Source organism: Eptesicus fuscus, chromosome 2 (assembly GCF_027574615.1).
Source record: "Eptesicus fuscus isolate TK198812 chromosome 2, DD_ASM_mEF_20220401, whole genome shotgun sequence".
Taxonomy (NCBI): Eukaryota; Metazoa; Chordata; class Mammalia; order Chiroptera; family Vespertilionidae; genus Eptesicus; species Eptesicus fuscus.
Genome location: NC_072474.1, coordinates 16,476,168 through 16,490,646, shown reverse-complemented (window position 1 = coordinate 16,490,646; position 14,479 = coordinate 16,476,168). Strand labels below are relative to the sequence as shown.

Genomic DNA, 14,479 nt, shown 5'->3' with positions numbered 1-14,479 from the left:
GTCATTTATATGAGTTAGTCAAACTCATAGCAATAGAAAGCAGAATTATGGTTATCCAGAGTTGAGATGTGAGAATGGGAAGTTAGTATTTAATAAGTATAGCATTTCCATTTTAAGGAATGAAAAGTGCTATGGAGATGGATGGCAGTGGTGGCTGCACAACATTATGAATGTATTTAATACCACATAACTATACACTTCAAAATGCTAAATTTTATGGTATGTGTATTTTACCACAATAAAAAGAGAGAAAGGGAAAAAAAAAACTGTTCCATATATTTTGTATGTTTTTTAGTTGTTTCATTTAATCCAGTCTGTTACTTTATCTTGCCTAGAAGCAAGTCTTCAGTTTTGATCTTAACAATTGTTATATCTTTCTGTATCTACCTATAACCTGTAGGCATCTAACTTCATGCTTTTTATCCTTATAAAACATGCAGTCAGGTTCTCAATAATCTGTTACGCCTCCTGACTATCAGTAGAACAGTTCTCTAGTGTAAGAGAACTTCATAGTCAAAAAGTGTTTCAGGAACTCAGAACCTCAAAACTATCTAAACTATCTAAAGCATATGGGCTTTATATTCACTTAGTTGTGCAAACATGTAATAATAACAGTGACAGCAATAATAGATAAATTTGCTTTAAAATTGCACTATTCTAGGCACTGTGCCAAGTTCTTTCATTTATCCTAATAACCACACTCTGAGGAGGAACTACCTTTACAAATGAGACATTGAGGCTTAGAAGTGTTGAGCAGCTTTTTCAGTGTTACCCCAGAGAAGTAGGCTTGAAAAGTCAGGTTCTTCAATTCTCTATTTATGCTGTCTCCAAGATTCTAAAATAACCATGGCCCTTTGCATTTATGACTTCAAATATGAAAGAGTTCAGCCCTGCCCAGCCAGCGTGGTTCAATGGTTGAGCATTGACCTATGAATCAGGAGGTCACTGTTCTATTACTGGGTTGCAGTCTCTATCCCCAGTGTGGGGCAAGCAGGAGGCAACCGATCAGTGATTCTCTCTCATCATTGATGTTGCTATCTCTCTCTTCCTCTCCCTTCCTTTCTGAAATCAATAAAAAAAAATTTTTTTTTTAAAGAGGTCAGCCCTCATTAGGGGAAATGAAGCATAAAGCCTTGCAGCTCACATCTCCAGTTTGGTTTATCATAGGTTTGTCATCAGATAAACTAAAAGCAAACTGGATATAGTTTCTAAATTTAAGATTTATGCTAATTTTAGTACCTATCAATATGCATAGATGAATTTTTAAAAGGCTTTCATTTATATTTTGTTAAATGATTTGATGTCTAGCATACAACTTTTGTTTAAGTGAAATTATTAATCCTTTACTAAATTTCTTCTAGTTTTTTAGTTTCAGATAAGCTTACAATTTTTAATTTTCATTTAGGTAATACAAAGTAATAGTATCTATTAAGTAACTAGAGGCCCGGTGCACGAAATTCGTGCATGGGGGTGCGGGGGGGGGGGGTCCCTCAGCCCTGTCTTGGTCTGCAATTCGCCAGCATCCCTCACCTCGGCTTCTAGCTAGAGGTTCCTCCCCTCCTTCTGCACAGCCTCTGGGAAGATGCTTGTCCTGGGGCCTCCTCAGGGCCCTGGCCCACGACGCCCTGTAGTTCGGGTACTCAGGGCTTGGGCTTTCAGGTCTGGCTTCCTCACCTGGCATGGTGAGCATCAGTTGCCATGGGAGCCTTGCCTTAGGAGTCACCCCCTTGGACCATACTACTTGCGAGTGTGTGTGTGTGGGGGGGGGGGTTGGCCTCGGTGGCAGTGATTTGATGTCTGTAGCATGCCCGCTGACACCCACCACCGCGGCACCACACTGGTCCCGTCTGGACTGCTGGCAGGGGCTTCCAGTCTGTGACTGGGGCTGATGGGCTGCGACTGGGGGCTGCAGGTGGAGGACCCCGGCACCCATAGGGCTGTCAGCATCAGGAACTGGAAAGATCCATTTTTCTGGTTCCTCCCCTGTCGCGCGGATGCTGAGCTCCGGGTCCCACAGGCCCGTTCACTCCCGCCGCAAGGCCGGCTGGGGCGGGGACATGGGCTCTCTACCCCAGAGGCCCTTCTGTGCCGCAGCACAGCCATGGTGCAGACGCTGAGCTCGTGCTGCCGCTGGCAACGCAAGCTCAGTGTCCCGCTGGCCCCACTGGCGACGCGAGCTCAGCGGCATGGGGGCTGATCACGTCCAGCCGGAGGCAAGGGCGGGGGGGGGGGGATACTCCTTCCCTGCCGTCCACCCTTTGCTTCTGGTTGGCCCCATTCGGCCCCAGCACTGCTGACACTCAGTCCCTGCTGCCCACCCTTTGCCTACGCCGCTGAGTGGCACGGCCAGAGGCAAGGGCTGGGGTGCAGGGACGCTGAGCAGCAGAGGCAAAGGGCGGGCAGCGGGGATGGATTGTTCCTGCCGCCCGCCCTTTGCCTTCCACCGGCGGAATCGGCCACCCCGGCCACCCCGAGTCCCACCTCCTGTGCTTCCCACTGGCCCAATCGTGGGCATAGCAGAGTGATGGTAATTTACATATTACCCTTTTATTATGTAGGATGGGTCTATTCTAATTAATGTGCTACTAGCACTTTGTATATTCGTCACACTTCTGAAAAATCTCCAAGTCTGGTAATCTATTTCTAAAATTCCCTGGTAGTCTTAATGATGATGACACTGATTGAAACTCCTGACATGCTTGTCTGGAGGTCATCTGTTGCGGTCTCTGTCCACCTTGCTGTGTTCAGTAAGTTTCCCATTTGAAGAGTGACAGTGCCATGTGCAGTGTCAGCACAGCACGAAAGCCATTGCACTCTTCTCAGCACTTTTCCTGGAATAAAGAGGGAAGGGGGTGGGGGAGCATGAACAGAGCAGAGACACTGCCAGCCACACCCCAGGCAGAGTTCCTCTCAGAGCCACCTTTTCAACCACAAAGAATGTGAAAGATTTGCCAGAAATATGTAGCCTCTGCTTTTCACCTAAGAGAATGAGAGTGACAAGAAATGACCTTTCTAAAGCGATACTCAATTCTGGAGATATTTTGAACATTACTATTAGGATGATAAACTCTTGGATTGTGGGTGGTTGAGTTATTGTGGTTGGTAGGGGGTGGGAAAGGAGTGAACTAACATTTTCAGGCATCTACGGTACCATGTGACAGACATACTATCACATTTCATCAAAATTCTGTGAGGGAGCCATCATTAACCCCATGTTATAGATCCAAACTACAACTCAGAGACTTACTAGTAAGTGAATAATCTACAGGTAACACAGTTTAAGTACCACAGCTGGTATCAAACCTAGGTCTTCCTGGCTTCATAGGTCATTACTTTTTTTACTGCACCACTATTTTTTCTACGACCTCGTGTTGTGAAACTTTACATTGGCCTCGAACTAGGCACACATTTCTGAATGTTAAGTTGAAATTGTCCAGTGCTATCAGCCACACTTGATTTACCTACACCACTTTGCATGAATTAATGATCCACATGATTTTAAAAAAAAAAACTTTTTAAAAATATATTTCTTTATTTATTTCAGAGAGGAAGGGAGAAGGAGAGAGAGATAGAAACATCAATGATGAGAGAGAATCATTGATTGGCTGCCTCCTGCACACCTCCTACTGGGAATCAAGCCCACAACCCAGGCATGTGCCTTGGCCAGAATTGAACCTGGGAACCTTCAGTCCGCAGGCTGATGCTCTATCCACTGAGCCAAGCCAACTAGGGTGATCCACATGAGTTTTAAGGCCCATTGTAAAACTGATCTTTGTGGTAAAGAAAATCTCAGATGCCACTTAACACACACACACACACCCACACACACATACACACACACACACACACATTGCCTCCTTTATCAGAATCACCCCATATTTTATAGCAATTAAAAGGCAATCCAGCCTGGCCAGCATGGCTGGATGGTTGAGTGTCGATCTGTGAACCAGGAGGTCACGATTCAATTCCCAATCAGGGGCACATGCCCCAGGGGCGGGCTCGATCCCCAGTGTGGTGCGTTCAGGAGGCAGCCGATCAATGATTCTCTCTTATCATTGATGTTTCTATTTCGCTCTCCCTCTCACTTCCTCTCTGAATCAATAAAAATATGTTTTAAAAATAAAAATAAATAAAAGACAATCCAATAGTTACCTCTATCTTTCTATTCTCCAAGCTGGGTTTATTTATTTCTGAATTAAAATTTTGGCATAAAATTTCACATAATATTACTTTATCTCTAAGTTTCTCAATAAATAGTCAACCAAGCTTGTAAGCCTGAATATTGTGGGATCAACAATGCTTATTTTAACATGCAAGTAAATGAGGGAAATTTTCTATCCATTTAAGGATTCTAAAAGGTATATTAATTTTATCTAAATTCACACAGGTAATCTGCTACATTCAAAAACTAAAAATATAATAAACTATCAAATGAGAACTTCAGAAAAATCAATCAACTTGACAAAGGTAAGAAAATGTATTTTTCATGGCAGTGAATCTAAGAATCTAACTTTTACAAGGGCAACATTTGTGTGCTCCTGTAAGTACAGTCTTTTTCTTCGTTTTCTTCCTTTGATCTTCTTTTCTGCTTAAACAGATATTTATGTGATGTTCATATTTCCGCTATTCACTAAAATAATCATGCATTTCTGATATGTTCTTAATTCTTCATTTACAGCTAGTTTTAATGTTACACTAAGGCCAATTAAAAGTTTATTAGCTAAGGTCAGAGATATTCACATTCTATGCATGACCAATGTAAATTTCAATGAGACTTTAAACAATTACCTTACCGGTACACAGTTACCTTAAAGTAAAATGATCAATGACATTTTGTTGTTTTAGGTATTTGAATTCATAGACTATGACAACCTGAAGTAAAATTCCCCATGCTCCTTGTAGATCCGAAAGCACAATCAGTACTAATGCATCACTGTCTCCCTTGGTCTTAGGGTGAAACTGGAGAAACCACACGTCATGCGAGAGAGACGACCAACATGAGAACACAAACGGTTGCATCATATTTTAGAGTAAGATATTAAATTATGATGTGTTGTGATTAGGGGTGTCATTTATTTTAAATGATAGTGACATATCAAAAGCAAATAACATAGAGTGCTATTAGCCAAAAAAGGAATTTTTACTGTATTTTAATTATTCTTTTTTAGATATAAGCTATGGTAGAGTATACTGTAAAAAATCTGTAAACTTAATGTACATCTGTAATCATAACAGAGGTCTATGCTTGGGTTAAAATTTGTCCGTAGAACCAAGTGAATTTCCACCAGTATACCAGTAAAACTTAAAAAGGCTTTTAATTTGATGCTGTGATAACTATCAATGCTCCTTCCTTCTCCTGAATAGACAGGTGGGACATGGTTGAGCATCCCTTCCCATTCCATATCTTGCTGCACACAGAAAAGCTGAAAACCTCAAAAGAAAAATAGAACTAGTGTAGGAATGGGGCAAGGAGAAGGGACATGAGGGAAACAGAGGGACATGCCATGGGAGTGACTCACTGTGTCCTCAGCTTAGGTTCAAGGTGACTTTTCCTTTTTGGACAGTAGGGGAGACGGGGGGGGGGGGGGCAGGGGGAGAGGAAGAAGCACTGGAGAGCTCTAGATAACCCTGCTCTCATTATTGGTTCCAGTTCTTGTTTATCTCTTCTGATAAAATCATATTAACCAGCCAGTGAAAAGGAAGAAAATACCACCTAAAATTTTTAATAGTATAATTTAATGTGGAGGAGGACATTGGGTTAAATTTACTGTAAGTGCTCAGTAAATAAACCCAGCTCCCTAACAGAATCATAAAATACTTCTTAAAAATACCTGGGTAGTTTTATTAAATATGTTTCCAGTCCTCAACTTAAAATAGCCCGTGTGTGCTTAATCATCTTTGAGTAGCACCTACTACATTTAAATGCTTACTATCTCACATTTGCTGCTGATACATGCAGCTTACATCAAGACTGCAGGACAGCAAACTCACCGAGAATATTTACAGCCAGATTCTTTTCTTTCTTTTTAAGTGACCTATCCAAACCATTACCACACCACTATTGTTAACATCAAATACTGTGTGTATGCCTACACAATTAGATCATAAAATCATGTTATTCTTCAGGCTGAAGTGAAAAGTGATAGAAGATAATTTCATGGAGTCTGCAATGTGTTTTTGAAGTTATTTTTCATTCTGCAGAGAAGAATGAATCTAGAGTGACATTCTGCCTCGTTCCCTGAAGAAAACTGATGCCTAAATGGTGGTGAGCTCTTGCTCAGCTTGCCAACAGACACGTGTATCACCTTAGTATCTCTGCTCCCTGGCAGATGTTTGCATGACTAAAGGAAGATGACTCACTGATAAATGTAATGAAAAAGGGCTCCAACATAACACACTCAGCTATTTGAAGATCACATCTGAGTCTCAGTGCCCAGGAGGAAGCCATGTGAATCCAGTGCTGTGTCAGTTCCCCAGTTCCAGCATTCGGTTTGCTCTGGCTTTGCAACTGTAGGCCTTTGCATTTCCAGCACTAAGAGAGATCAAGCCGTCAACAGCTATGGATGTCCACATATTCATTATCTGGCCAACAAATTGTAAACCTGGTCTCTAAAATACTAGTTTTCTGGGATTCCACTTTTAATTTACCCATGATTATTCTAATACTGGAGGCCTGGTGCACGAATTCATGCACCAGTGGGGTCCCTTGGCCTGGCCTGCGGGATCGGGTGAAACCAGCTCTTCGACATACCCCGAGGGGTCCCGGATTGCGAGAGGGTGCAGGCCAGGCCGAAGGACCCCACCGGTGCATGATCGGGGCCAGGAGGGACATAGGAGGTTGGGCAGCCAGGGAGGGACTGTGGGAGGGCTCTAGAGCATGTCCAGCCCATCTCGCTCAGTCCTAATCAGTTAGATCCTAGCAGCAAGCTAACTTACCGGTCGGAGCGTCTGTCCCCTGGTGGTCAGTGCACGTAATAGTGACTGGTTGACCAGTCGACTATCTTCCCCCTGGTGGTCAGTGCACGTCATAGCGAGCCGCTAAGTGGCCTTAGCATTCATTAGCATATTACACCTTGATTGGTTGAACAGCTGATTGGCTGACCGGCCAACCGGCCGACCTGACACTTAGCATATTAGGCTTTTATTATATAGGTTGTTACATACTTAGTTAATTGGCTTCTAGTTAATTATACTTAGCAAAAGTATTGACTACTGTTTTAATTAGGTATTGCTGCATAACACAGTTTTTCGATCTGTGTGATTTTAAAATTCTAAAATAAGATAATTATCAAACTGGAGCATTTTAGAGTACTTAAATGAATTTGCTTGGTGTATTAATTACGTCCTACTCAGATAGTTTGCTAAGTGGTTAGAACATCAGCCCATGGACTCAAGGGCCACAGGTTCAAATCCAGTCAAGGGCACGTACCTTAGTAGCAGGTGCGATCCACGCCCCAGTCGCAGCACATGAGGGGGGCAACCAATCGTGTCTCTCTCACATGATGCCTCTCTCTCCCTCTGTCTCTCCTCCTCCCTTCCCCTCTCTCTGAAAATCAATGGAAGAAAAAATCCCCAGGTGAGGGTTAACAACAACAAAAAGATGTAACTATGTCCTATATATTAAACTGCATTAACTTCTCAGTCCTTATTTTAGATTAGGAGATGATTCTGACAGGACTTAAAGTGTTTACTTTTATTCTTTCTATAAAGAAAGATAAGGAATTTGGTAGCATTAGCAGGAATTTAGATTGTGTTCTTAAATATTGTAATTTGGCAAGTTTCCCTGAGAGGACATAATTATTTACAAACTATCAAAAATAAATTTATATATTAATTAAAGTTGCCTTTAGAATTTATAGGCAACCTTGTAATAGCTAAGTTCCTAGTTGTTGCCTCTACATTTTTATGAGTAAATCTGTCTTTTTTAAAATGCTATATATAAAATTCTCATTAATACAGCTTTCCCTCCATTTACTGTGAATTAATACAAGCATGTGTAACGTTCAGTTTTTTATATTTTTCTTAGAATAATAAGAATTACAAGCTTATAAGTTTATGCATGGTACACTTGGAAATTTATTTTTGTTGCATATTACAGTACTCCCTGATGGATTTGTTATCTAAAATGGTGGTGGGCCAACCTCATTTTGTTCGTTGCATCAAACCAAACAATGAACGTCAAGCAAGAAAATACGACAAAGAGAAAGTTCTGCTACAGCTCCGCTACACAGGAATTCTGGAAACAGCAAGAATTCGAAGGCTAGGATATTCACATCGGATACTTTTTGCTAACTTTATAAAGCGGTATGTGGATTTATTTTTAAGTTTCCTTGTGCAGTTTATATCAAAATGCTATGGAAGAAATACAGGAAACGATAAGAAACAATTACTTAGGCATTCTAGGAAGGAAGCAATTTGTTCATGCTAAGGATTACGTATTGAAAAGAAGGTAACTCTGAACTGGAGCTGGAAGTTTCTCTTGTCAGCTGGGAGTCCTCTATGGCAGCACAGGGTGCATGGCACAGCAGCATGAGTGAGAGGCCTGAGCTTCTATCCGGTTGTCGTCCGAGCTATGCCCCTTGCTGTGTGACCATGGCCTAGACCAGTGATTCTCAGTGAGGAGAAATTTTGTCCTCAAAGGACATTTGTTAATGTCTGGAGACATTTTGGGTTGTCACAACTGGTGGGATGGGGGGATGGCTGCGGGCATCTAGTGGGTGGAGGCCAGGGATCCTGCTGAACATCTGAAAACACATAGGACAACTCCCAACAACAAATAAGTGTCCAGCTTACAATGTAAGCAGTGGTTGAGAAACCCTGGCCTATATGGAACCTCACATTCCTCATCTAAATAAATCTGCCATGACTGCCTGATAGAATTGTTATCAGAGTCAAATGACGTAGTATCTCTAAAGGTGATTTAGGACACATAAAAGGTATAAGGAGTCCTTTCTGATATTGGAGATTTATGTAAAATGAACTAAACTAGATTAAATATATTTTATTAAGTAACACATTACTGGTGATATAGATTCAGTATCTTATATATATACATATAATATTTTAAAAACTTATTTTATTAAATCCTCACCAAGGATATGTTTTCATTTATTTTTAATTTATTTTTATTTTTTTTTTTAGAGAGACATCGAAGTGATAGGTTGGGTCTCATATATGCCCCACCTGGGGATGGAACCTGCAACCTATGTATGTGCCCTACCTGGAATCAAACCTGCAACCTTTTGTTGTATGGGATCACACTTCAACCAACTGAGCCACCAGGCCAGGGCTAAATGCTCATGTTTTTATATGTATCAATTCAATGATTTGTTTTAGCCATTAAACTTGAAATTTCAATTTTCAAAGCAAAGGTATTCAATTAGAGCACCTTAAATAAAGAAAACCCTACCACTTTGTTATGATGGAGCACAAAATTACATAAATATGGTATTTTCATTTTGCAAATCCTATCTAATAAAAGAGTAATATGCAAATTGACCGTCACTCCAAGACATAAGATGGCCACCCCATGTGGTCAAAGATGGCTGCCCCCATGTGGGCAACAAGATGGCCACCACAAGATGGCCGGCAGGGAAGGGCAGTTGTGGGCAGTTGGAGGTGACAAGGCTGGCAGAGGAGGGCAGTTGGGGGAGACCAGGCCATCAAGGGAGGGCAGTTGGGGGGAACCCAGGCCTGCAGGGGAGGGCAGTTGGGGGGTAACAGGCCTGCAGGGGAGGGAAGTTGGGGGGAACAGGCCTGCAAAGGAGGGCAGTTTGGGGGGACCAGGTCTGTAGGGGAGGACAGTTGGGGGGCAGACCCAGGCAGGCAGGGGAGGGCAGTTGGGGAGAACCAGGTCTGCAGAGGAGGGCAGTTGTGGGTGATCAGACCTGCAGGGAGGGCAGTTAGGGGTGACCGGGCTAGCAGGGGAGGGCAGTTGTGGTGGGACCAGGCCTGCAGGGGAGGAGGGCAGTTGTGGGGAACCAGGCCAGCAGGGAGGGCAGTTGTGGGCAATCAGGCAAGCATAGAAGGCAGTTAGAGGTGACCAAGCCAGCAGAGGAGGACAGTTGGGGGAGACCAGGTCAGCAGGGGAGGGCAGTTACAGGGGACCAGGCCAGCAGGGGAGGACAGTTGCGGGGGGACTAGGCCTGCAGGGGAGGGAAGTTGTGGGCAATCAGGCCAGCAGGAAGGGCAGTTAGGGGTGACTGGGCCAACAGAGGAGGGCAGTTGGGGGAGACCAGGCCTGGAGGGGAGGACAGTTAGGGGCAACCAGACTGGTAGCGGAGGGCAGTTAGGGGTGACAAGGCCGGCTGGGGAGGGCAGTTAGGGGCAATCGGGCCGGCCAGGGAGCAGTTAGGCATCAATCAGGCTGGCAGGGGAGTGATTAGGGGGTGATTATGCTGGCAGGCAGAAGCGGTTGTGCAATCAGGCAGAGGCAGGTGAGCAGTTGGGAGCCAGCAGTCCTTGATTGTGAGAGGGATGTCCAACTGACCATTTAGGCCCAATCCCGGTGGGCGGTCGGACATCCCTCAAGAGGTTCCAGATTGGAGAGGGTGCAGGCTGGGCTGAGGGACACCCCCCCCCCCCCCCGCCGTGCACAAATTTTGTGTACCGGGCCTCTAGTTCTTTATAATAGCTTAAGACAGACTTTAAAGCTTCAAGTTTTAGAGTTCAGAAGTACAGCCAGCATCTATCTAATCACTGACTTTACTTCTCATATTTTACATCCAAAACTAAGAAATAAAAGATATTGTAATTTTTTATTGGCCATTAGGCAAAGTCTCCATTCTGTACATGAAAGCAGGTAACTCAAAAGTACTTATTGCAAAGGACTTTCAAATTTAACTAAAATTTGATTTTATTATCATTATTTTCATCTTTAGGTGAAGAGTAAATCTTTAACTCGCTTAAGTATTAATATAAATAACAATAATATTAATATAAGTATCCTTATATTTTAGTGACTTTTTAATGTATAAGGCACCATGCTAATCTGTGGGAAACACTGAATTTTAAAACTTTAAAGTGCAGGCTTGATTTTCAAGAATTAACAATCCAGGTAAAATTATCAGAGCCAAAGCCCTGGCCTGGGTGGCTCAGTTGGTTGCATGTCGTCCAGTGCACTAAAAGGTTCCAGGTTCGATTCCCAGACAGGGCACATGCCTGGGTTGCAGGCTTGATCAGCGATAGATAGATGGCATGTGGGAAGTTTGCATAGAATTAAATCCCTTTATCAATTTTCAGATCAGCCTCCAATGTTTTGTGAATGTGAAAAAAAAGAATAAAATCGTTCCCTCTGCTTCCTGCTACTGTAGCCCTTCTACTTTTAATGCCCAGAAAAAGGTTACTTTTTTAAAAAATGCCTGTCTGATTTTCGTTAATTGTCATTGACTTTATTGGGGTGACATAAAAGCATACAGATTTCAAGTGTACAATTCTATAATACATCGTCTGTATATTGTATTGTGTGTTCACCACCCAAGTCAAGTCTCCTTCCATCACCATTTATTCCCCCTTTACCTTCTACCTGCCCCCACTCCTCTTTCCCTCTGGTGATCACCATACTGTTGTCTGTGTTTGTGAGTTTGTTTGTTTTTCTTAATCCTTTCACTTTTTCACCCTTTCCCTCTGACAGCTGTCAGTCTTTGTTCTCCATTTCTATGAATCTGTTTCTATTTTGTTCGTTTGTTTATTTTGTCCCAATGGAGTTTTTGTTGGGATTTCAGTGTTAAGTATTGAAAAGCAATCACTAAACTGAAAAAACATTGCTCAAATTTATACAAATAGATTGGACCAGATTTGTGTCAGCCTGGAATTCAGTCTACTCCAGAGCTGTTCTGAGAATGCCTAGGCCCCCTGCATTAAATTGGGATTCTCTTCCCTCACTGCGCAGAGCTGTCCAGTGTCCACCGGGCTCTGAGATGCTGGGCCTCTGTGAAGCACTAACCTGCCTGCTCTCCCACCCCAGGTACCAGGTTCTCTGCTACAAGTGGAGCGAGGAGCCCCCCGTGAGCCCTGACACCTGCGCAGCAATTTTGGAAAAAGCTGGTCTTGATAACTGGGCTCTTGGAAAAACAAAAGTAAGGTTTTCATGTAATTTTCAAGACAAAAGTTAATAATGATATTGGATCTACTGAGAGTTATAACATTCTACATTGATTGAAAATGTTAAGCTTTTCTTATGTTACACAATTTTAGCTTTAATATAGGAGAAGTAAACTGATAAATTTATAAAGGTTTTCTTCAGGAAAACTAAATACTTTGCTCTCATAATGCTATCTTTTAAGAAATTCAAGAAAAATTCACCTTGAAGACATAGCTAAAAAGAGGATGAAATTTATAGTGAGTATACTTCAAATAGTGTTGAAAACAAATGCATATATTTTCTATTTTATCACCACCAAATATAGTCAAGAAGCTGTAAAGAATCATAATGTTCTAAGTAGCATTTTTTTCTTTTTTCCTTAATTCTCAAATCTTCTATTATAAATTTGAAATTTATCCAGAGGGAAATATTCACCAATATTACTATGTATGCTCATGTATTAGATTTGAGAGCCCGTGAAGTCTTAGCTTATTTAGTCCCTTAAAGAATGAAGTGAAAAAATCATAATCAGTGTTGAATATGGAAGTAAGATAAGTGGCTGCTTGGAGAAAGGATGCTTTGGGCTTTGCAGATATCCTCAGAGCATTACTAGACGGGAATAAGGAGATAAACAGGGTAGCAGGTCTTAAGGGCACGCTAAATGTATCACTGGGGGAGGGTGGAAAAAGAGTCAAGCTAAAGAAAAAAGTGACCACTCCAGAGACATACAAACATCGAACAGATTGTCAAACCTCAGAGGGAAGGTGGGGAGGATACCAAATGACTTGTATGCATGCGTATAAGCATAACCAATGGACACAGACAGTAGAGGGGTGAGGGCATGTGCTGGGGGGTGGGAGCTCCCAGGGAGAGGTCAATGGGGGAGGGGAAAAGGAGACATATGTAATACTTTCAGCAATAAAGAATATAAATTTTAAAAACAGAAGAATAACCACTGTTAGCCACGCCACAGATGCAAACTGAAACAAACTTCCACATTGCAAAGGAAATTTGTATTAGTTGTGGGAGGTGTGGGAGAGAATTTTCATAAAGTTTAGATGAGAAGTAACAACTTAAGGAATTTGTTTCAATATTTATCTTAGACTGAGTCCTACATATTCATAATCTATATTTACTTTAGTATTTAGTAAGGGAAACTTCTGAGCGCTAACAAAGTGTGTATTTTATTCACACCCTTTCAGATGCTCACAAAGATGAGGTTTTTTCAGGCTGAAATCTCATGATTCATGGTCTGAAACACATGCCTAACTCCAAATGGAGTTTTAACTTGTGAAAAGGACCTTTGCAGTTCCAGTTGTGCATGATATTTGAGTAGCATTTTAAAGCTATTTATATTTTTCCACTTCACCTTTTCCAACTCATTAAGATGGATAAAAGTATTCAATATAAAAACACTTCTAATGCTGCTCAAAGAAAATGATGACCTTTTTAAACAGATTGAATTTTAAATGAATTGTCAACAGTGGAATGGACTAAATATGTTAACATCCAGAGTCCTGTATAAATTAAAACTAACTTCAATCAAATTGTGTAATGTTCAACTGTTTGCCTGTGGGGCCAGGCTTTCAAGTAATGGAATGCTGAGGGAATTTTAGAGTCAGGGTTACCAGGTGTCATGAGTCAGCTGTTTAATTAGAAATTAAGTGACTTTTCTAGTGGATTCAGTAAACTCTCTTTGAGGTGAATTTCATTAGAAACTGTTGCCTTTAAAAGAAGTAAAAAAATAAACAAACAAAAACCAACCTTATTTCCTGGAGGGGGGGCGGGGAGTTGAAAACATTTAGGTGAGAACATCTCCAGGCCCTCAGACTCCTCTGTTGCTGGAATTCATTTTTATTTTAAAATGATCAAAAGTCAGCTCTCCTTTCTCCCTGGTGGCCACTGGGTCTAGTGAGAAAGTTGTCAATCCTGCCTTCGCTGACAACATCAGAGCCCCTGAAGGACAGTGCACCTCCTGATTGACCTTTGTATCCCCAGCAGATAAGTACAAATAGGTCTCAATAAGCATTTGATAAACAAGCAGCTACAATATAATTGCTTTCTGTAGATTTGTAATATTTTTACATCTGGGAAGTACAGTTGCCTATTTCCAAAAAAAATAAAAGCATAAAAGTCATCTTTGCTCAGAGTGTATGGTGCTAAAACTTTTGATACAAGAGCTCAACATCCTCCACTTGTATTGGCTCCCCCAACAAGAATTAGTTACCTGTTGCAAATAAACAGTATGATTTTCAAACTGCATTTCTTCTCAAATAGAGGTTTTCTTCTAGCATATAAATACCTGGTGTTAGAGCAAGGCCAAAGAAGCATAAGGTAGTACTCTCCAAAATCTTAAAACGATTTAAAATTTAATCTGTTCTTCAAAGCATAGCACAT

General features: G+C 41.7%; 1 protein-coding gene across 1 annotated transcript in view; it reads left to right on the top strand.

The window, feature by feature from the left end:
* MYO3A (myosin IIIA) overlaps window positions 1-14,479 on the top strand; it is a 211,142-nt gene that overhangs the window by 149,399 nt on the left and 47,264 nt on the right. The window contains exons 22-25 of the mRNA XM_008148896.3: window positions 4,388-4,467; window positions 4,953-5,030; window positions 8,099-8,304; window positions 11,966-12,077. Coding sequence (XP_008147118.2) covers window positions 4,388-4,467; window positions 4,953-5,030; window positions 8,099-8,304; window positions 11,966-12,077 — 476 coding nt within the window. The remainder of the gene's footprint in view (window positions 1-4,387; window positions 4,468-4,952; window positions 5,031-8,098; window positions 8,305-11,965; window positions 12,078-14,479) is intronic.